Source organism: Haplochromis burtoni, unplaced genomic scaffold (assembly GCF_018398535.1).
Source record: "Haplochromis burtoni strain Fernald_Lab_line unplaced genomic scaffold, NCSU_Asbu1 Contig_17, whole genome shotgun sequence".
In the NCBI taxonomy this organism is placed as follows: Eukaryota; Metazoa; Chordata; class Actinopteri; order Cichliformes; family Cichlidae; genus Haplochromis; species Haplochromis burtoni.
Window position 1 is genome coordinate 3,645,406 of NW_024582378.1, and position 23,576 is coordinate 3,668,981.

The 23,576-nt window shown below is 39.4% G+C and overlaps 1 protein-coding gene across 15 annotated transcripts in view; it reads left to right on the plus strand.

The window, feature by feature from the left end:
* ncam1a (neural cell adhesion molecule 1a) overlaps positions 1–23,576 on the plus strand; it is a 265,208-nt gene that overhangs the window by 184,740 nt on the left and 56,892 nt on the right. For 9 of the 15 annotated variants that reach the window (XM_005916089.3, XM_005916087.3, XM_005916084.3 and 6 more), the window contains exons 2-9: positions 3,872–3,946; positions 6,227–6,436; positions 7,055–7,198; positions 11,115–11,252; positions 12,101–12,218; positions 14,437–14,597; positions 15,214–15,356; positions 20,364–20,393. In XM_005916089.3, coding sequence (XP_005916151.1) covers positions 3,872–3,946; positions 6,227–6,436; positions 7,055–7,198; positions 11,115–11,252; positions 12,101–12,218; positions 14,437–14,597; positions 15,214–15,356; positions 20,364–20,393 — 1,019 coding nt within the window. The remainder of the gene's footprint in view (positions 1–3,871; positions 3,947–6,226; positions 6,437–7,054; positions 7,199–11,114; positions 11,253–12,100; positions 12,219–14,436; positions 14,598–15,213; positions 15,357–20,363; positions 20,394–23,576) is intronic. The other 6 variants (XM_005916086.3, XM_005916091.3, XM_042218311.1 and 3 more) reach the window with 1 other exon arrangement.

The window sequence follows — 23,576 nt, forward strand, 5'->3', positions numbered from 1 at the left end:
GCTCATTAGCTACAACATGCTTCTCTAAAAAGAGACACAATGCTGAATTTAGCTCCGAAATAAAAGTTGTTGCTAGAATGGAAGACATGTGTGCATGCTGCAGTGCATCTGATTGCAACTGTGAAAATTATACAGCATCTTTCTGCCATCTGTGTTTCTCTGAAGTTTAAATTTACATTCATTTATAGAATTTTTTTCTGGCCCAGCTTACCTTCAGTATACTTTTATCTCTGTGAAAACATGCGGTTGCAGTGACAGTAAATTCTGTTTATTAAAAAGCAAGGTGATGTGGTTATTGTGCATGTGCGTTAGGAGTCGAAGGAAGACTAAAGGGAGACTCTTCAGAGTAGACAGAGAGGTTTATGAGTCTTTAGAGGACTGGAAGTGAGGGACAGGCTTAGAGGATGGGTATTAGATTGGTGTCATGAGAGAGCATGTTAGGGCAAAGATAGCTTCATCCTTTATCTGAGCTCTCTCCTCACAAAACCAAGCACTTCTTTCTTTCCTTGCTTTTAATCTACAACACATCACTTTTGCTTTTATGCTGCATGCTGTATATTTAGCTGTGAGATGCGTGAGGCAGATTTCTTTGTTTTTTTACCTGCTATCTTATGCCACTAAATCATGCCTAAATATATAATTGTTCCCTTTTTCTATTGTGCTCATAAATGTAATGGAAGCTAATGTTGGATTATTTTAACATTAAAGTTTTTTATGAAGAATATCTTTTATGTTTTTACAGTCTTAGGGCATCTGGATGATATCATTAGATGCAAATTGCAAATGCAGTTAAAATTCCCAGGAGCATTTCATTTGAGCCCAAATTGCAGCAATCAGATACTTTTGAGTGTTCTGGGTGTGCTTTGCATTTGTCTCACCCCAGCATTGATTTAGCATTAAGTTACTTGTGTAATCTTTTGATCCTTGCAAAACGGTTTAATCTAGGAACCGCATCCAACCAAAATCCCTATCTGAAAACTCATTACACCTTTCAAAAACAAGATCTTTAAAAAAGCAGCTCTTCAAAATCACACCTTTTTATTTTTGTTTGTTTAAATAACATATTTCAATTCTTTCACAGTTAGTTTTGTATATTATAGATCACACCTGGAGTCATCCCCCTCACTTGAATTTCTTTGCCAGTAGATTCGTGACTGAAGCAGGGCTGCGCTGCTTTTTTATTACTCTGAGCAGAAGCTTAACATTACCCATCTGGCACCGGGGTAATCAAGTTTTGATTTCGATTCTGATTTGATTGATTCTCAGAGCTGGCTCTCATGGAATATTCAGCTTCTGCCTTATATTTTGATGCTGTTGAGATGAATATGAATAATCTTAGGTACGAACTGCTACAAAGAGAAATAATTCACTTTGTAGTTAGTTTGTCAGCAGCTTTATGTTTGTGTCTTTGACAACAATAGTGGGCCTGGGGAGATTCTTTACAATACTGCAAATGACAAGTGAGACAAATGATCAGCAAATCTTTGTTCTGTTGTGTGCAGCGCAAAGTGTTTGGTGTGTACTTACTGGTACCCACTTTTGAAAGTGCAATTTCCTCTCAGTCGATCTCATGTCACAACTCACATTTGTGCAGTGATTAAACCTGATGGCTTACCTTTACTGAATCTTTATTTTTAACTTCCATGGTTGGCTCTCATCAAAGAAACAGTCGCACTCGACACTTTCAGCCACCACTCCATCCTGGAGATACTGCACAAGTGCCCATGTAGACACACAGACTGAGAAAGTGGATCTGGGAATAGCTATCTTTCCCACACTGCCTGAACTCCTTTTTGTTGTCTTTAGTGTTGCAGATATGATCAGTTGGTTTTGGGCCAGTGTTTTTAGTCTTAGGAGGCATGGGTATAGCATGGTATCTGGGATCGTACTAGATGAGAGAAGGAAATGGATATGTTGTTGTCTTTGTATCTACCTCCAGCCTCTAAAAGCAAACATAGTGGTTTTTCATGCCTCTGCAGCCTGTGTGCTGGCTTGGAACAAAGGCTGGTTCATTCATGTGGCAGATGCAGTGTTTTACTGCAAATCAATATTTGTGTGACTTCTTGACCAAGGCATAAAGGGAATATTATTCACACTTTGAACACATGTATGAAATCAATACTTGTGACTGTCCTTGACCATGATGATTGCAGCATTTGTTTCCGGTTCAATTTAAGAACCAGTGTTTACATTTTGTTGACGAGTAGCATAGTTATGCCAGTACCTCTCTACCGATCTATCTCATCTACACCATTGCCTAAATGCATCAAGTTGCTGCCATGTGATTGGCTGATTTGCGAACAGGTGTACCTAATAATTTAGCTGTTCTTATTTGTGGCTTTGCACTGCTCATGTGGACCATGCATTTCACAGTGTCTTACAATGTGTGTAAATATGATGAAAGGGACATTTTGGACCCTTAACAGCATTCCTGATATGTTTTAGTCAAGCATAAAAAAAGAAGAAGAAGAAAATACTGTTGGCCAAAACACTGAGAACCATATTGGTTTCAAAATGCTTCTAAACACAAAAGCACATTGTGTGTCTGGATGCGGTGTTCACTCTCCTCACTCCAGAATTATGGCTGAGGTAAAGCTTCACACCATAATGATGATGCCTTTACACATAAAATGTGTATAGGAGAGAAAGAGCAGCAAAGGTCTTTGATGTGACATTATCTTCTTAGTCATGCAGGTTTTTCTGCAATGGCGAAACTGTAGCATTACGAAACAATGCCACATTGTGCTGTGATGATAGTTGGCTACCTGTCTATGAATGGCAAGTCCTTGCAAACCATTCCCATGAATCTCCTGGTGAGAATTGAGCTGAGACTGACTCACTCATTTGTGTGAAGTGGCGACATGCTGGAGGCTCCGCGGGACTTCTCTGTCAAGCTCCGATCACGATTCTGTGGTATTTCTACTTCACAGGCTTTGCTTTAGTCCTGTGCCACATATCATTGAAGATAGGAGTCATATATTAAACCATGTCACTCTAAAAAGTCATGAGATCCCTTGTAGTACAGTGGAGCACTGGCGAGTTACGATTAGCTGATCAAGCCTTTGAAAATCAATTCAAATTTGTTAGGGTGCACGCAAGCGTTTCTCTCTGCTCTTTTTAAATCTCATCTCTGTCACTGTAGCTTTAGCTGATGCTGAGAGAAGATGTGCATTAGAGCCTTTATGGTATTATGTATTCTTAAGCGTCTGTAAACAGAAGTCGGGATGCAAGAATGCTTCGGAGTGGCTTAGTTAGGTCGTTTTTATAAGGTGAGCAAACAAATGTTAAGTCCGCGTCTCGCCTAATTTAGTTAGGATTTGTCCTTCTTTAAGAGTTCAGTTTGTCTTTCACTCTGCTACTTTTTCTTTTATGCTGCCTTCAGGTGCCAGCTTTGTGCTTTGAGTGTCAAGTGTCAGAGAGGAAATCAGATACACAATTCACTAACAACAAAAATGGAAGTGTTGGTAGCAAAAGGTACAGTTTTGCTTCCTAGGGGTAAATCGCAAACTATAAATAAGGGAAAGCAAATTCCAGAACCAACGTGTCCTTGCTCAGCAGTGCAGGTTTCAGTTCACAACATGATGCAAAATAAATACATACGCCACCAAAGACGCATATTATTTCTTCTGTGAGTTCCTTTGCTTTGTGGGTGCAACTTTAAACTCAAACACATTTGCACATTGAGATGTTGCACTCTAGTGAGCATAGAAATTACATACAAGTGTTTGCCTGAACATGGTTGTTCCTTTGAGCAGGCATGGCCATTTCACTTTGAGTCTTGCCTTATTGTGTCTCAGCCCCGTGTCACCGTTCCTTTCGATTGAACCAGAGACTAATTTATATTTTGTCCTGTCTTTTTTTCTTCGCCCAGCTGCCATTCAGGTGGAAATTACTCCACCACAAGGGGAGATCAGCGTAGGAGATTCCAAATTTTTCATCTGCGAAGGTAAGAGTGATCTTCCTACATCCCTCATTTAACACGGCTTGATGCAAATGTCACCTCATCTAGCAATATTGGCAGTATTTATTGAGGTAATTTGATGAAAGTAATACAAGTTAGGTTAAATAATGAGATTGGTGTACTGGTGGAGGAAAAAAGAGAAAAAGATCACAAGGATAAATTGACGGGCTTATTCTGTGGAGGTGGTGGGATGATGAGATCTGAGTCATGTAAGAAATAAGACATAGAAGAGGTGGGAGAGAGGTGCTGTATGAGAAGATAATGAGACAGAGGTCTTACATTCTCTCTGTGCATTTGTCAGCCTGTCTGTGATACAGATGCTGCTTACAAAAGACAGATCTGCAGTCTGCCATTATAGAACATCTTCTTACATTTAAATAATGTCCTAATTTTCTGAGTAGAGATTATTCATTCATTTGGTCTTATTAACCCAGGTTACTTCTACACTACAAAACAAAGCTGATGGGGACTGAATTAACAGCATGCCCATAGCCCTTACGAGGGGTCGTCCAGTATGAAAAGTTTCAAAGCATCTCTCGTTATCCCGTTGATGTGAGTTACAATCATGCTGGATAATGAATGCATTGCATTTTCTTGAATTTGAAATAGAAACTTCAAAACACTCCACAGCTACCTTCATAGGACTTATGAGTAAATAGTTTATTGAACCACCTGTAGCCGGACTAACTTGAAATAATCATTTCCTACTTGTCTTTGTCTCTCGACAGTTGTTCTGAGGTGTTTGTGCTGATAAGCTGTATTTGCTTTTTGCAAACTGCGGTGCATTATGTCAAAGCATCTCCACTTCTCAGTTCTCCAAAGAACACTTCCAAACATCCCATACTTGTACTGTCATGAACTTTAATATTTCTTATGTTGGCTGAGACCTGCTGAATCCGAGATGCAGTTTCTCTGAGCATTGCACGGTTTGATCTTGGGGTGAATTTGCTGAGATGTCTGCTCCTGGGAATATCATGGCAATGTGTTAATTTACAGCTGAATGCTCCAGAGCAGCAAAGTGACAAAACTTCTCCTTTTACAGAGGTGCTCACACTTGCACATATCCAAGTCAACAAGTCTATTTGATTTTCAGCACCTGGCAGCTACATACCCTCTTAATTCCTATGGAAGGAGTAGTGGTGGACTGTTTTTCACGGGAATTACAAAGTCCAGTCAAAATTTTCTTTTGCATACTACATGCAATCAAGGTTTTTTTTTTTTTTCTTTTTGAAAAAAATAACCACTTCTCTCCCACTAATGACCTGTTGTTTCACTGCTTTTAGCAGAATGTTTCTGTAAAAATGAAGCCCTAAAAGCAAAGATGGGTGTCTGTGTGTGGAATATGAAGCCTTGACATTAAGTACTAAGTGATTTCATTCTTTGTTCTATGAAGAAATTTTTGCATTCGTTTGAACTCGAATTCCTCCGTTTGAAAAGGGTGTCAAAATACATTTAGAGCTGTTTGTGCTCCTTGAGAGAAGAGATAGTATTAATAATTTTCAGGGAAACAAAAAAACTGCCTCTGCTTGTACTACTGTTTATAAAAAGATGAATAATGTTGAAACGTTGTTTGATTTTTCTTTTAGTCAAAGTTTCCTCCTACTGAATAATCCTACTGAGGAAACAGAAATAATTCATATCTCCCTTTTTATGTTTTGCTGCGTCTGTTTAGTCTTTGGGTTTACATAACATACACTGGATGAAAACAGATTGTGATTTCACAGTAATGCTTCCAAACCATCTTCAAACCAAGAATTCTTAATTTCGTTTTGATATATTCTGTTCAAATTACGATTCATTTTTAACAATTTTAATTCACATTCTCTAATGAGAACAAAGTCTAGCTCAAACCTTAATCAGCTCCACATATGCATTCATCAGGGAAATAAGGAACTACAACTACTTTATTCCAACATGAACAGATGTGAAGAATATGAATGCCAGCGATGACAGTTCTTCCCCAGGTCATCACACAGTGCAGTGATCGTTGCAGTAAATTAAGTTTGAATTTTAAATTAAGATACACACACTAGCTTTGTAATGTGATGTAACAGGCCCATGGCATCCTCTACAAGTTCATGCTCAGAGTCATATCTTTTCTTGCAAAGCGGGAGGCATATCTAAGCTAATGCAAAACATCAAGATAACAGATTTCAGTTGTAATCCTATAGGTTCTGACTATTATTTACAGGCCACTTGTGAAATTCTTAAAAAAAAAAAAAAAGTTTTGCTTTTCTATCTCATTCTTTACTTTGTTATTTTCAGTGGTAGGAGATGCTAAAGACATAGACTGGTACGCCCCCAGCGGTGAGAAGATCCTTCCCAACAGGGCAGACATTTTTGTGAGCCGCAGTGATGAAGCCACGTCGACTCTCACCATATACCACGCCACCGTGGACAGTGCTGGCATCTACAAGTGTGTGGCAAAGGATGGAGACAAGGAAGCCCAGGCCACTGTCCAAGTAAAGATCTTCCGTAAGTATGACCTGGTTTTGCAGTCTTTACAGACTTTACCAGTGAAGAGTGTTATTTTTTCACATGTTGGTAGTCAACATTACTGCATAAACTGTAGTAACTCAGCCACTATGAACGCTCTCTTTGAGTAATGCATTTCAAATAGAGAGAGCCAGTGTTTATGTTATTAAAGGTAACCTGATTTCCAGCTCCATACTGTTATTCTCAGTCTAGCTTGGCAAGCTGGACTTTGATGAGTTTATCCACTGTATGAAACCAGCCGTTTAAGCACCGTCCCTTTAAGCCAGCTTTCTTCCGACTGGCTGCCCCTCTCATAAACAGAAGATTTAAACAGCAGGTGTGAGGGGTTGCTGTTCTCCCAGCCAGGGCTGTGTGAAATGACCATAATAAGAACTGAACTATAACATACTGGAAACTGAGCATTTAGCTCACTCTGAAGTTTTTGGCTCATGGGGATTATTTCAAATATACTGACCTAATTATTGGAAACTTTGGTATGTGTAATATAAACACCAAAGTGAACCACTGAAATTGAAAATGTGTAAGTTTTCACCTTTACAAATGTCACTCTCTGTGTTAATACATATAAAAATGTGTAATATGTCCATTCCCCCACAGAAAAGATCACGTTCAAGAGTACTCCCAACCCGCAGGAGTTCATCGAGGGTGAGGATGCTGACATAGTCTGTGATGTTGTCAGTTCACCACCACCCACTATTATTTGGAAGCACAAGGGCTCCAAGATCCAACCTGCCAAAGATGGTGAGTCTGTTCAAAAAAAAAGAAAAAGAGGAGAAAAAACACCCCACTGCTTAGCTGCTTTCTCACATCCAACCTGCCTTTCCATTCCATCTTCTTAACTCTGTGAGCAGCCACCTTACCTCCCTGCCAATGCTGTTTGCCAGTTCATGCTTTCCAATCAATTTGCCACACTATTCCTCATCTCCCTCTCCTGCTGCCCATCATCTATGAACAAAGCCAACCGTTTTCCATTGGAAAGTAGTTTTAGACCTCATAGATGATGCGTGAACATGAAAATTGTATTTTTAGGCCTAGCAAGAGGTGGTTATTGTCACTAGAAAATGTGTCTGAGGGCACACCTGAGTTTAATTTTGCCAAATAAAGGAAAACTATAGTTAGAAAAAAAAATCTGAAAAACTCAGCATGTTTTTTTTAAGGAAGGAAAGTGTAATCTAAGAAAGCTTCTGCTGTCACTAACAACAATAACAGCAAAAAAACTGTAATAAAACCTACCCAGATTTGCTAGTTTAGAATCAGATTTTTTTTGTTACTTTGCAAAACGTAATCATAGCATCTGTTTTGGCAATGATGAAGTAAAGTTCAGCCACAAAAGCAAAAGTTGCTTAAGTCTGACCATCATTGGTGCTCTGTGCATAAACAGTTTGCAAACCACCTCCATCTCATGTTCTGACTTCAGGTCATACCTGACACATTTGATACCTTCTCAAGCAGAGCTTCCCAAAGTGTGGGGCCCGACCCATAGGGGGGGCACAGAGCCATTGCAGGGGGGGTGCGGTATGAAAAGGGAAAAAAAAAAAATGCGTGGACACTGCTAGCATGGGGCGCCCACACAAACGCAAAGCAGAAGGTGAAGCATAGCTGAATAGGTTTCCAAACCAACCTCATTCTAAGCCAAAGACTAGAAAATATGGTGAAGCAAATCTTCCCTTTGGTTTCACCTGCACAAGGTAGGTCTCCCAAGGTAGGTCTCCCAAGGTAGGTCTCCCCTGCAGAATTGGTTTTCCCTTCGTCGGGAGCAGCGCTGGGCTGTTTAAATCACGGACAAACAGTATCCCACAGTTGTTTATGTTTTTAAACCCATTTTGCACAGAGAGGCATTTTTTTGAAAAATGTATTGATAGCAATGTTGAACAGAGGAAAAAAACAACTACATGTAAAATAATTGCACCGTGACGCCTCTGCCTTTGTAAATGGAGGGACAGTAACTGCATGTGTATATGTAAGCGTGTAAAACCAGAAGATAGTCAGATTAACAGTAACAATATTTTGTCTCTATCTGCCATTCTGCAATTCATCTCATGTAAACAATAACGTGCGCACAGCATGATGTGAAAAAAGGCACATACCTTTGACGTTGCGTGACGAATACTGTATTCCTCGTCCACAGGTAAACGCAAAAAGGAGTTTTTAAAAAAACATCTCCGTTTTCAGTGATTCGAAACGCCGTTTACGTGTGGACGAAAGGTCCAAACGCATAGAAACAGCTGCGTTTTTAAAAAAACCCGTGTAGGTGTGGACGTACCATAAAAGAGTTGTTTATTACTACCTGTAATTTATTGCAGTTTACTTGTATTTGCTTAATTGTTTACTAAATGTTTGAGATATGAAATACATTTTTCTTGTAAAACAAAGGGGGGCCTAGCAAAAAAAGTTTGGGAACCACTGTCTTTCAGGGTGGTGAGATCTTACTATTGCTCCTCATGTCTCACTCTGATTTTGTATGGATTGCAGACTTAAGGACCCACACCTAGGACACGCGAGAAAGAGATCTCAAACAAAAAGCGAGCTTTAATCGCTTATGATTTCATATAGACAACAACAACAGATAATGAAAGACGATTTAAAAGAAAAATGATGGAATCCAAAAAAGCCAGAGAATGAATCCAAAGAAGAAAACAGACAGCACGAGAGGAGAAAAAGAAGCATAAAAAACCAGGCAATGCAACAAAGAGAAGGAAAGGGCTCTTTATACACTGCACAGCGATTGCGGATCACACACACGGCAAAGGAAGGAAATGTAGATGAAAGTAATGCAGAAAAATCAAACAAACAGAGGCTCAAAACCGAATTGAAACACCAGAGAAAATTAACTGTTACAGTAAAGCAGGAAACAACCCTAATCACACAGAAAAGACAACTAATAGTAAACACATTACAGAGGAACAGTGGGGAGGCAAGAACAATAATAATAATCATAAACCCACAACAATAGAAAAACTGGAAGCAGGAAATCCTGAAACGCATAAAAAAAGACACCCCCCCCAGCTATCAGGATCCTCTTATCTTTATAAATACACACATGCATTTTAACAACATTTTAACCTCTAACTCTTTCTTAATAAAGGAATTTTGTGTTTCGGGAGTTAGAGGTGTTTGATGTACACAATTGGGTCTCGTTCTCACTGCGCACGGGTGATCAGAGATGTAGCTTTGATGTAATTGAACATCTATTTTATCCATATGTCACATTAGTATATCAAAAAACACTCTATAAAAACTTTTCAAACTCTTCTTGTATTATAATCCCTTTATCTGTTGTTTGTCCTGTGTATTGAACCATTTCTGCTTTGCCAGTAAGCACACAGAACAAAGGTGTTTAGCTCGGCTGTGGAGGAAACTGTGAGCGTGCACATACCGAACATATAAAACTGTAAGTGTTGCTGAACACTTTGCCAAAAAAATCTAATCTAATGTAGCTGCTGTGAATCCAAGCTGTCTTCTGTGTAAAATGAAATTATGAGCTTTTCAGCATTTGGTCCCTTCTGCCCAAAAATATGAGGAGGGCCTAAATTCATGTACAATATTTGGTAATCATTTAATCTGGCAATAGCTTCTTTCTTGGGAGGAGCATTGACCAAATTGGTCCAAAACAGCCATGGCTTAGCAAGTTCAGTGAAAAACTAGGATCTAGTGTGGGAGCTGGACATAAAACAGGAGTCTGGGTTTTGTTTCACACTTGAACCGGGGACTATTTTAACCTTGAAGTAACCCCTCCCTCGGTGACCGCTGGAGAGCCTGGAGTCACCACACTGTTGTGCTAAGCCTGCCTTTGTTCTTGGATTCTTGTCAAGGAATGTGTTTTTCACTGGAAAAGCCACTAATTGTAACCGACACCGAAAACTAAAAACTGCTTATGCAATTTTCTTCAGTGCAGTCGCTGACCTAACCCTGTGCTGCAAGCTGCAGAGTTAAAAATCCCAACAGCAACTCTTCCTTGTAAAATGTGTCACGGTGACCTGAATAAGAGCTGTTTAACAAAAGCGTTGTTTCTTCTTAACTTTTAGACTCCTGGATTAAACTTTAAAAGCTTTTCAACATTTCAGTCATTTATTTTTTATACACTATGTAAATGTTTCACTCCCATGGATGGTGCGATGTGGTAGGAGTCACTGAGGTGGAATTGTTTGTTCAGTAAACTTTGTAACTCTTAAACTTGATAGGAAGAACACGTCACTTGATTGAGGCAACAGTCATTATTAAAATTAATGAGTCCCCTGTGTAAATTGTGGATTTTAATAAGTGCTGGATAGTTTTTCTCAATAATGTGTGAAAAATAACACCAGGTTTCTGTTAAGACAGCTCGCTGTGTTACTGTGCATTGTTTAATTAGAGCTGCAACTGTTTGTCAGGGATCTGGGTTTGATTAAAACATTGATAAAATATGTTTACTGTAGCCAGAGAGTCATGAAGCTCTCTCATCTAATAATTTGATTACCAGGAAGGATTTTCTCAATCTTGCCCCAACTTCCTGTCTCAGGGTTTCATTTAAGCATACAGTTCACACTGCTCTCATTTTATGATCATCTCTTAATTCATAGAGGACTTATTAAATCACGTTTCTTTTGTTCCACTCTTTTGTTGAGAATGTAATCTTCACAATCTCGAACCTTTGTTCTATTTTGTCCTTTTTTTGTAGTTCGATTTAAGATCATGGATAATGGCCACCTGCAGATCCGCAGCATTAAAAAGACAGATGAGGGCACCTACACTTGTGAGGCTCGTGTCATGGCCAGGGGAGAAATTGACTTCAAGACTATGAAGGTCATTGTTAACGGTAAGCAGTGTATACACCACCTTCTATGCTCTGCCTGCGCTGCTGTTTATCAATGTGTGGCTTAACAGAGCAGGGTTCAGTAATGAGCCAGATGGCTCTAAAACCCTTAAAACCTTTTTGTTGCTCCAATGATAGTTAGATAGTTAGTCAGATCATCTAGCCATCTTTTTCAAGTTTCTGGTTTAGAGAAACACATTCAAACAACTACAGACCAGAATGACAAGAAATTGGTTTTAAATTTGTGGATTTCTCAGAAAATGTTGCAGATGCTCTGACCTTTAGTAGCAACATTATCCCCAAATTGCTTTTAAATATCAAAGTCCTTTAACTATCAGGATGAAGAATTTTGAAAAATCTATTTAAAAAAATGATTTTGGGCAATTTTCTTGAGGAAATATCACTTCTTAAAAGCTACTCTGTAGATTTTCAGGGATAATTGCATTTTTATTTTCGAACCCTTTGACTAAATTAAGAAATAGACGTGTAACTATGGGAAATATCGTTATATGTGTGTGAAATATGTTCATTTCAGCTATGTTGAAACATCCAGTCTGTTTTATCACGACTCAATGGAGGAAACTTGAAGTGCATTTTGGATAAACTTTACTACAATTACATATCACCATGTGGGTTCGGTAGTTGTTTAAAACAAGTCAAACCAAAAAGTTTTGTTTTTTTTTGTGAACGTTTTTTCAGTGTTTGGTTAATTTTATATGGAATGTGCAAAAAGAAGTAATAAAATCATTTATAGGTTTTGAATCTACATATCTAGATTAAACCTCTTTAAATATAATTTAGAAATACACATTAGTTACTTGAAATTCAAATTAATCTTGTATCTTTTTCAGTGCTTCCCACCATCCGTGTCAGGCACCCAGAAGTCAACGCTACAGCAGACGTTGGTAAATCAGCTTTACTGGCTTGTGATGCAGATGGCTTCCCGGAACCCACCGTGACTTGGGCACAGTACGTCATTCAATCTTGTTATCTGGCTGTTGTGACGAGCAGAGTTCAGATTTACCCCGGATCACGTCAGGAGAAATTTTGAGCTTCCACAAAAAATGAAGCATTTTATTTATTCTTTTTTTCGTCTTTAGATCCTCTTGTTCTTGACCTCGAAACAAGCAATATTAGTTAGAGCAATGAAATGAATAATTATGAATTACAAACTGTTATTCTTGGTGCACAGTAATCCCTCTCAGGTCCAAAACTTCAACGACAAACCAAAAAGAAACACTGACGTCAATACAAATGACCCCCCCCCTCTAAGTGGCAATCTGCCAAGCAGGTAAAAGCAGCCTGATAAGATTAAGCTGAGATGAATGATATTTGCAGCAGAGCAATGGAAGACAAACTATGCACTATACAGTGTACTAGAACTTAAAGCACATAGAGGGCTTTTATTAATTCCAGCTTTTCAATAGAAACTCATTATAAGTCACACTCATTAGTATTCATTAGCGAGCGGGAGATTTATATACTGTTACCTTTTGCTTTTTCACTTCAGCAGTCCATTTTATGACACAATGATATGGAGAGATATTCTGATGGCTTTTTACCTCAATGATCAAAATCCTTGTAATAACTTCCACAGTAAAAGGGTAAATGAGTCCTGTGTTTTTGCCTCTTACTAGATAAAGGGTTGATAGGACGGAGCTACATCTGCATAAAATTTGTCTTCCTGAAACTTCATTCCATGGCAATTAGGAATTTGTTATGCTACGCTAATGGCTGCAATTTATATTTACAGGTCAGTTCAATTAGTTACAAACATTCCTAATCAAAAAGGACCTCGGGGTTTTTTTTATCTTTTGTGCAGCAAGGAGCATCAATTTAACGGGGACATTTTTATAAGTTCGAGGCTACCCTTTAGCAGGATGTGCGCTACCCGAGGCAGCTGTCGGGGTATCTCTGTTGTTTTTTCTCCAGCTCTCCAGCTGCTGGACACAGTAATAATAAGGAAATAATACATCTCTGCATACAGTAGCGTGACCAGACCAGATTTGTAACTTTGCTGTTCATAGCTTACCAGTCAGTCCCCTTTATTCTTCTGTCCCTGACTCCTTTCATGCAGGCTTGCTTTTGATAAAGTTAATTTTTACATGACACTTGTTAATATATATTTATAGGGATTATGAATAGGTCAACAAGCAGAATAAACCAAAGTGAGAACAAAGTGGATATGCATCTTAGCAACCGCTAATTGGTAGTAGTTCAAAAATTGGTACCTGAAATGTGTTTAATTAAGTAAGTTCTGTTGATTAAAGAGGAGGTTTACTGAGTTAGTAATGATTTTAAACATTAACTTACCAATACACCAAGCATTTGCGTGCTGGAATAGGATATTTTTGTTTGACGACCACCGACTTGTGCAAATGTATGCTTTCGGGAGACGAAATCAAGGACGTCAGCCCGAACGTGTTTTTTTTCTTCATGCAGCTGTTTGCTCAGTGCACGTTAATATTCTTGGTGCATCATTCATGTCTGAATGCAGCAGTGAGGAGAAACCTTTAGACAAAGCATGATTGCTGCTGCATGAATAAATAAGACGACTGAACTCAAATCCCGCTCACAGCTGTCTTTCATGCAGCAGATCTAATGTGTGATCCTGAGGAAGAAGCAGGCCCTGGCTAGAAGAGGGTTAAGATGGACAGGAAGGTTGTTGGGAGGATAGATGTGTGAGGCGGTGGAAAAAAACATAGGGGTAAAGCTCTATTTGTTCTAGTCGCTGACAGGCCTGTCATTCACTGTCTGGCTGCTGGAGCAATGCTGCTACTCCAGGTCTACGAACACTTAATTCACTACAAAAGAAAAAAGAAAAAGAGAGAGATTCTAACCTCAAGTAAAAGTTTGGCTCCTGAGAGTAGGAGTGTTTTCTGAAATCTAAAAGAAGCATCGTCATCATACAATCGGTGTATGACCTTCTTAAAAACAAGGCTGAAGGAGACCAAAGGCAAACAGAATCTGAGGCAATGTTGGAGGTGTTCTTAGAAGCACTGAGCACAGGACAGCGTTTTTTGGTCTGCGAGGCTTTGTTGTCTGCGAGCTGCTTGCTTCAGTAGATAAAACCCCAACTGTTCTTTGTCAGTGAGTTTAGAAAATTATTCGTAGGCTCCTCAAGTTGTGCAAGTAAATACATGTGACGCGGACACTTCTCTTTTCCTCTTTTTTCCCCTTGCTACAGTAACGGCGTTGTCCTTGAAGACGGCGATAAGTACAGCCTCAATGAGGATGGTTCAGAATTGTTAATAAAACATGTCACCAAAGTGGATGAAGGAGATTACACGTGTATCGCCAAGAACAAGGCGGGAGAGAAAACGGAGGAAGTCAGCCTAAGCGTGTTTGGTAAGAAAATGACTCCATTTGCTGATGGTTTGCTTAGCATAAAGAACACGGCGGCTGGTTTTTTTGTATCATCTCTGACATTTCTTTGTTGTACTTTGTGCACTTTGCTGCACACTCTTACGCAGCGTATCCTTACGCAGCTGTGAAACATAAAGTGCAGTATCTCTTTATGAGGAAATTATGTAGTCCTGTGGCTCTGTTATAACTCAGTGGGGTATGAAACCACTCTGTATTCCTTGCCACAGTAATACTGAAACGTCTCTATCAGCCATGGATCAAATGGCCATGTCAAATGTGTCATTCACAGTGACGTGATCATTTGATCGCATATATTCATCTGTCAGCAGCTGATGAGTTTATGTGGTGATTTGAACCTAAGAATTTTTCCGCCTCTACTATCAAACCCAGTTAATAGAAAAAAGGCAGGTGGATTAGTGGTAATAGCTGTTGATAAATGTCAAGCATCTATTAGCTGTTTAAAAAAGAATAAAGAAACAGATTAAATATTTGAAATTACCCCACTGCCTCTCGTTGGAGAAGGAGCATTAAACCAAAGGTACCCACATTTATGTGTCTAGAAAACCAATTCTAATAACAGTTTCTGTCTTGCTTCTAGTCCAACCCAGCATTACCTACTTAAGTAACCAAACTGCTTCGGAGTTTGATGATCAAGTCACCCTGACATGTCAGGCTTCCGGTGACCCAACACCTACAATTTCCTGGAGTTTTGGAAACAAGGTCTTCACTGAAGGAGAACAGGTAGAGTTGCTGTGTGGTCATGCACCAGAAACTCTTTTTTCCCAGTTAATAGAAGTGTTATAAAAAGCCAGTGTTTTTAGGAAAAGGGGTGCTAATGACAGAGAGGTACCAAAAAATAAAACTACAGTTGTTTGAGAAATTTGCCTAAAACATTTCTGCTCTTAAGGAACAACATGGCAAACAACAAATTTAAAAAAAAAAAGAAGTCATTCAGTAAAGATAAAGTGGATGAAAGCTAGAACAGAGCCTCCACATAATTTCCAGATAATTTGTACCACTTACATATTATGACCTGCACTGTAATATACAATACAGCACATGCTCTCCAGATTTGTTGGCAGCTGTTATTAAATACAATTTTCAGAAAAAGGCTTCAATTTCAATTTTCAAAAACTCACATGGACATTTTTAAGGAATTTTGTCAGCCATTCACTGACTTTCATTTTTTAAAATTCAGCCTTGAAATCCCACCAATTATTTTCACTTCCGTCACTTTTCATCTCATGGCATTAATAACTAATCAGTTGGCTATTCAACTCCACCCACGTGCTGGGAATGCAGCTAAAAGTGCTTCGTACATTTCTCATTGTTACATGAGTTTGAACTTTGCACAATGAGGTTTTGATGTTGCCTTCACGATCTCTCTGAACTTTTGACAGCCTTGTCTTATACAGCCCGAGTTGCTTTAATGCTTTTGTACATTTACATTGTGACTGATAGAGGAGAGAGAGTGCACACTTCCTATGTCTCCCCACATGTTTTTAACAGCGCATCTTACACGCTACAACATCTTTTATTCATTGGCTTTTAATGGAAATTTCTTTCCTTTTTTTGTGAATTTTCTATAAAAAGTGCTCTTTTAAAATTCACAGGAAATCAAACAAGAGTTTAAAAAACAAAGTGAAAATGATTTAATTGGCATTAGCTTAATTATTGCTATGAATCAGATTGTTATGATTCCAGTTATGCCTCTCTGGCAAACTACTGTGATAATCCACTTTAGGAACGAGTGGGCACTTTTTTCCCAGGATGAACACGATATGAGTAAAGCAGCCACATAAGGGTTATGCATCTTTGTCATGCTTTGGCGTATATCCTAGTTTTTCCTCTTCATGTCCTTCAGGAGCACTGGAGATAACGCTGGATTAAAGCTTTGCTTATAGGATATGGTAAACGGCTTCTTAGGATGTGTAAGCTATGAACACCATTCCTTTCCTTATTTTCTCCATTGCAGTGGTCACAGCATTCTGGCAGTTGCCAGCCTAGTGAGAGAGTCTCATCCGAAGTCTATTGTTATGCTCTTATCAGCTCATTAAAATTGTATAATTTTGAAAAATCCATCTTAACGGTCTATTCTGACAATGCACATGGTGCTAGCAGCAAACAGATTAGTCACTTCAGAGGGGTAATTTTCTGTGAATGCAGTAAACAGTATTAAGATAATTACCTCGCTGCCTCCACCAGGTTTTTGGATTCGGGAAAAACATTTCATGCACTGGTTTGTGATTCAGCTTGCGTTACATACTGCCACATGTTTATATTACTTCTAAAAGCACTAAAGTTGGACACTGCATATTTCCCTGATACACAGAACAGCTGGGTTGCAGACTGGTTGCTGGCCTCGGGACATTTGCTGTGGAATAACAGGAAAAAAGCACAATTTGGCATAAAACTTGTATATCACACATTTTCTTGTTCCTGCCAACAATATGCTGGCATTTAATTAGGCATAAGATAAGCTGTACCCTGTCACTACAAGCAGCATTTAGCATGAAAACCCTGAGTCCATTTTTTGTTTGACTGTTAGGTATTGTAACTCCTGTGAAATATGTTCCCACACGAAAATAGTTCAACAATGTTTGTTGTCCTGCCATAGCAGACACAGTTGTTCTTCAAATGTTTCAAATGACACAGGTGTGTAAGAACAATAGAGGAACTACTCTTGGAGCTACACACTGTAAATGCAATGAAAGCACCTGTCCTGTTATTTCCCACAGGGCATAAGAGAGTCAGCTGCACAGTATTTTGGGCCATGCTGGCCTACTTCATTTAACATGCTCTGTCAGCTGGTGCATTGTGATGAATTATGTCTGAAAGTTACCATGTAGCTCATTTTCACATTAAATATATCTCTGTGAAATGAACTATTGATTTTCGGTGGAATAATATAAAACTAAAAAGACCATGGTAATGACTGTCTGACAAACTCTCTTCTAGTCATATTGTAAACATTCTCTATACTAATAATTGTAAATATCGTTGATACAGTTGTTTAAGCATTCAGACGGCTAATTGGAGAAAATATAACATTATTGTGAGACTGTGCACCAAATGTGGCAGTTATATTTACAGCAGCAGGATGATTTAAATCAATTCAGTTTTATTTATAATGCACCAAATCCCGACAGTCACTTCAAGGTGCTTTTTATCATTATTTATCTATTACCCCACAGTAATAGAGTGAAAGCTCCAGCATTCAGATGACCCCATATGAGCGAGCACTTAGTGGCAGTGGGAAGGAAAAACTCATTTTTAGCAGGAAGAAAACTCCACAACCAGGCTCAGGGAGGGGGCAGCCATCTGCTACGACTGGGGAGAGACATGGGACAAAAGACACACTGTGCAAGAGAGCCAGAGATTAATAATAACTAATGATTAGATGCAAACAAGAAACACTTGAGTCCTAATAGTTAAGCTTTATCAAAAACGGAAAGTTTTAAGCTTTACTTTTTTAATTTAATTTAGAAGTTTACACAGTGTGTGTCCAAAATTTAAGCTAGGAGCTGGTTCGACAGACGAGGGGCCTGAAGCTGAAGCTCCCACTCTACTTTTATATCCTATGAAGTAAGCCTTCAGTCCAAGAGCAAAGTGTTATAATGGGGGGGAATATGGAACTATGAGGTCTTTAAGAATGGAAAAAACTGTAGGATATATTGTTGTTTCTGAACAACATTGTACTAAAGAAGAATGTGTTATTTATTCAGTTCTTGTAATGCAGACATCTCGAAAAGTTGTTCTTAAACTGAGATGGATTTTATTTTAGGCTTAATGGCAAACTTGTGCAAATTATCCGTTCACCACTCCGGTTGTGCTGGAAAATGATCAGTCTGTACATTTGAGTCAGTTAAAATATTCTCATATTTTCCTATTAACTGTGCAATTTATCACTGCCAATCAGCTGCGGCAGCCGTGACTGTATTGCGACTTTCTGAATGTAATCTTCCACCTGCAAGACAGGACTTGCATGTCGTATTCACAGTTGCCACTGAATGTCTTCTATTCACAGGCTGTCATCATCCCTCTCCTCCCTATCTATCACTGTCAGATACATTTTGATTTAATGTTGCTGTAGTCAGAAAATCCCGCTGATCATTTGGTAATAGCTGTCACTAATTTTCATTGGATCTTCATTCATCATTACTTTCCTGTTTGCCACGCTCTGTCTTCCATTTACATTCTAGTTCTACATTCATACCAGCCAGGGTACGAGAGCACAGACATATTCATAATGATGTGCAATGACAGAACAGGAATTTTTCTGGCTTCGGCTTCTTCTTTTGAATATTACTGGCTTGAGAAAAACACAGCTAATGGCGTCATTGTGTAATGTATGATTAAGACATCATCTCAGTTCAGCTGAAGGTCTTTGTGGTTGGAATGTTTGTACCACATGATAGGAATCTGTACGTAGTTTATATTAATAGAGGATAAGTGGTGGAAGTCAATGTTCTGTACTTACATGAATGAGTTAATCAAGATACATAAGCCATGATGAGAAAATGTGCTGATTAGGAAACAAAGTCCCTAGGTGCCGGTAGTGGTTCTTGTATAATTAGTTGCAGTGCCTTGTTTTCCTTAGTGTGCCTCCAAATTCTCTCTTATTAGAGTACATTAATTAATAACTGGCCCCATGCAGCTCTAGGAAAATGTGCTCGAGTTTGGCATTTTGACCATTTCTGTTACTTCCTTGATTGCCAAGTTGGAAAGCCTGGCCCTCATCATAACAGTCATTTTCACATCAAGAAAACCTTGAACTAGACAATGCCAAATGTTCAGCTAGCCTTTAATACATCAACAGAGGGATATAATCTATTTATGACATCATTGGTCTTAATTGTTTAATTATAATAAATAAAGCTTTGAATGAAATTATTCAGCTGAATCCAATCTGTAGTTTTCATAAACAACATCAGAACAGTGCCAAGTCCCGCTTCTACAAATCTTGTAAAAAAATCACCGCTGTTTGCCTGAAAGGCAAATCGGTAACTACCCTTGATATTTGCATTTGGTATTCTATCTTTTTTTAAATTCTAGTTACATTACTGCAAGATGGCATCACCGATTTAATACAAATGCAGAAATCTTAGATGGTTTATAAAAGAGCGCCTATGGTCTTTACCACTCTGATGTCAGCCACTGGTTTATTAAGTCCAATTTTGAGTATTTGGCTGTTCCCATTTGGCATTTTTGGAATCACATATGATTAAGCAAGAAGTAATCTGAGAAAATGAGGATACACGTTCATGCGTTTTTAACTTTTCTCCCACAAGTAGCTACACCTTTAATCCCTCATTCCTCTGTTACCTATTTTACTCAAAATGTGAATATTTTATGAGCATTTCTTATTAAGGACAGTGCTTACTGAAGTCATTATGTGCAATCTGCTTACCTCTTCATGCCTAAAGGCTACTTCCATCTTTAACATGTTGTGCATTGCAAAAACAAAGTAAACTATGATTGATAGCATTTAAAAGACAGATAAAAACCAGAAACTACCAAGAACGGAGAAAACGCGCTTGTAGATATTCTGGAAATTAATTGGCAACAATGTATTTGCTTGATTTTGCTTTAACAATCTAAAACAAAACCATGGAACGGTATTTAAAAGATTCAGTCATTGCACATTGAAGCCAGTCTGCATTCGTTCTATGTGGGTCATTTCCAAAAGCTCACTTTGTTCCACTGTGTCGCTGTTTGTCTTTGCCTCTTTGCTTCTGTCCTCTCTAGGCCTCTTGGACTCGACCAGACACATACGAGGTATGGCTACCAAATATCGTAGCCTGATTCTAGATGTACTAGCCCAGACTTGCATCATAGACTACCACTTTTACCCCCACCACCTTTTTTTGTTTTTGTTTGCAGAGCAGAAGTGTTATCACTCAGCCCACATTTAATATGCACCATATTTAGTTTTGCGCTTAATGTGTAGACTAATAGCCACGTAGTACAGTTCATTTAATACATTTAGTTCCAGTATACATTTAGACTTGCTCCATTAGTTTATCACTGTTTATTTTTGTCAACAAATTTCCATGTGAGACGCAGGCATCTCGGTGTAGACCAAGTAGCTCCATTCTTTGTTTCCTGCTGCACAGTGTGGTGAATGCTCAGACTTTGCGTGAAAAAAAAGATAAATCCTGTATTGTTGATTGATCAGCAGCTGGACACCAAAAAAAACACACTGTCTGCTCTGCTGTGAGCAAACTAACTCTAACTCACCAAACTCTAGCAAATAACAGAATGGATTTTAATGGTGTAGCCTTCTGTCATGGGCCAGGGGCCTGCATGTTTTTGCTTCAACTGTGCACTGAAGTAGCTGCCTCATTCAGTCACCTTGGGGCCTCATTTATACTGTGGTCTCACTAGGTCAGCTCACCCAAATGGGAAAAAAAAAGTCTTCCTTGCCCCTGATCATATGTAGCCAAGTAGAGAGTTTTGATTTTGTTTCTCCAGGATTTGAGAGGTTTTTTTTCAACCTCTAATACAAAGAAGGTTGACAGAATTCTGTTTGCATTGTCCACTTTTAAGGCTCATGTTTAGGTAGAACTCTTAGAATGGCATTAACAAGCATTTTTACAGGGTAAGCTTAAGGATGCCAAGTGTGTTTGCATTTTTAAAAAATCCCAAAGCACTTGAGCTTCCTGTTCTGTTGTTTGGCACAAAGGAAAAACATGCAAACTCTTGGCCTGCTGCAAAAACAATTACTACCTTTGGATAGAACTGACACAGTACAATCAGCTCACTTCACTCACCACTGTGACAAGGAACCAAGCTAAGAATTAACTGTCATATTCAGCATCCATAACACACAGATTCAGAGTTTTGACAAGTTTGTCCTAACTGGCTTCAATAACGTGCTTCAATCAGTCATAGCACTCATTTCCTGCTGATGTAATGCTGCGAAGTTTTTTTCCACACGCCTGTTTAACATAGCCTTATCCCAGCATCTGACAATAATCATGTCACCTTGTTGGGCTGTTGACTGGGTTTTAAGTTGCGTTTTATGGATCTACTGCTGTGACCTATGCTTTTATGTTTTAGCGGGAGCACTTTCACATTTTTTCTTACCTCTCTGAGCCCAGTCTAATCCAAGGGTCACTACAGATTTTTCAGTACTTGACATCCTTGACTGTGCACTTCATTACAGAAGTTCAATTAAAGACTACTTCTTTGGTGTTTTTATTGTTGCTATTACTTTGTTCTAGTGATTTACTGATGCTTTTGCTTGCTTCCAGTATTTACATGTTGAATTTCATGTTGTACATACACTCAACAAAAATATAAACGCAACACCTTTGTTACTGCTCCCATTCCCCATGGGATGGACGTAGAGACCTAAAATTCATTCCAGATACACAATATAACCATCCCTCCCAAACAGTGGTCACAAATCAGTCCAAATGTGTGGTAGTGGGCACATCTGCTATATTGAGATAATCCATCCCACCTCACAGGTGTGCCACATCAGGATGCTGATCTGACATCATGAGTAGTGCACAGGTGTACCTCAGACTGCCCACAACAAAAGGCCACCCTGGAATGTGCAGTTTTGTCTCACAGCAAAATGCCACAGATGCCACAAGCAATGAGGGAGCGTGCAATTGGCATGCTGACAGCAGGAATGTCAACCAGATCTGTCGCCCGTGCATTGAATGTTCATTTCTCAACCATAAGCCGTCTCCACAGGCGTTTCAGAGAATATGGCAGCACATCCAACCGGCCTCACAACCGCAGACCTCGTGTAACCACACCAGCCCAGGACCTCCACATCCAGCAGGTTCACCTCCAAGATCGTCTGAGACCAGCCACCCAGACAGCTGCTGGAACAATTGGTTTGCACAACCAAACAATTTCTGCACAAACTGTCAGAAACCGTCTCAGGGACGCTCAACTGCATGCCCGTCGTCCTCATCGGGGTCTTGACCTGACTCCAGCTCGTCGCCGTAACAGACTTGTGTGGGCAAATGCTCACATTCGATGGCGTCTGGCACGTTGGAGAGGTGTGCGCTTCACGGATGAATCATGGTTCACATTGTTCAGGGCAGATGGCAGCTGAGAATGTCCCAGTTCTTGCATGGCCAGCATACTCACCGGACATGTCACCCATTGAGCATGTTCGGGATGTGCTTGACCGGCGTATACGACAGCGTGTACCAGTTCCCACGAATATCCAACAACCTCGCACAGCCATTGAAGTGGAGTGGACCAACATTCCACAGGCCACAATTGACAATCTGATAGACTCCATGCGACGATGTGTTGCACTGCATGAGGCAAATGGTGGTCACACCAGATACTGACCGGTTCTGGGTCCCCAGACCCCCAATAGCGCAAAAAACTGCACATTCCAGGGTGGCCTTTTGTTGTGGGCAGTCTGAGGTACACCTGTGCACTACTCATGATGTCAGATCAGCATCCTGATGTGGCACACCTGTGAGGTGGGATGGATTATCTCAATATAGCAGATGTGCCCACTACCACACATTTGGACTGATTTGTGACCACTGTTTGGGAGGGATGGTTATATTGTGTATCTGGAATGAATTTTAGGTCTCTACGTCCATCCCATGGGGAATGGGAGCAGTAACAAAGGTGTTGCGTTTATATTTTTGTTGAGTGTAAGATTTTTAAGCTTTACTGTTTTGTACTTGATCTATGAAAGATGCCTTAAGTTAAATTAAAGAGTTCAGTGTTATGTAGGAATACATGTGAGCAAAGAGGTAAGGCTAAAGACTGCATCTCAGTTGAAAGAAGCTTTTTTTTGGCTTTGTATGATGTCAATGAGAGCAGCTATTCCTTAGCACAGACCTATGCAAAGACCTATATGAAGAAAGCTATCCTAAAGGGAGGAGTAAGGGATCTACATTTGCCTGTTTTAGACTGAGGGGCTGCACCTAGGCCCAGGTACTTTGAACTGTGAATCATGCAGACTACTTCAAT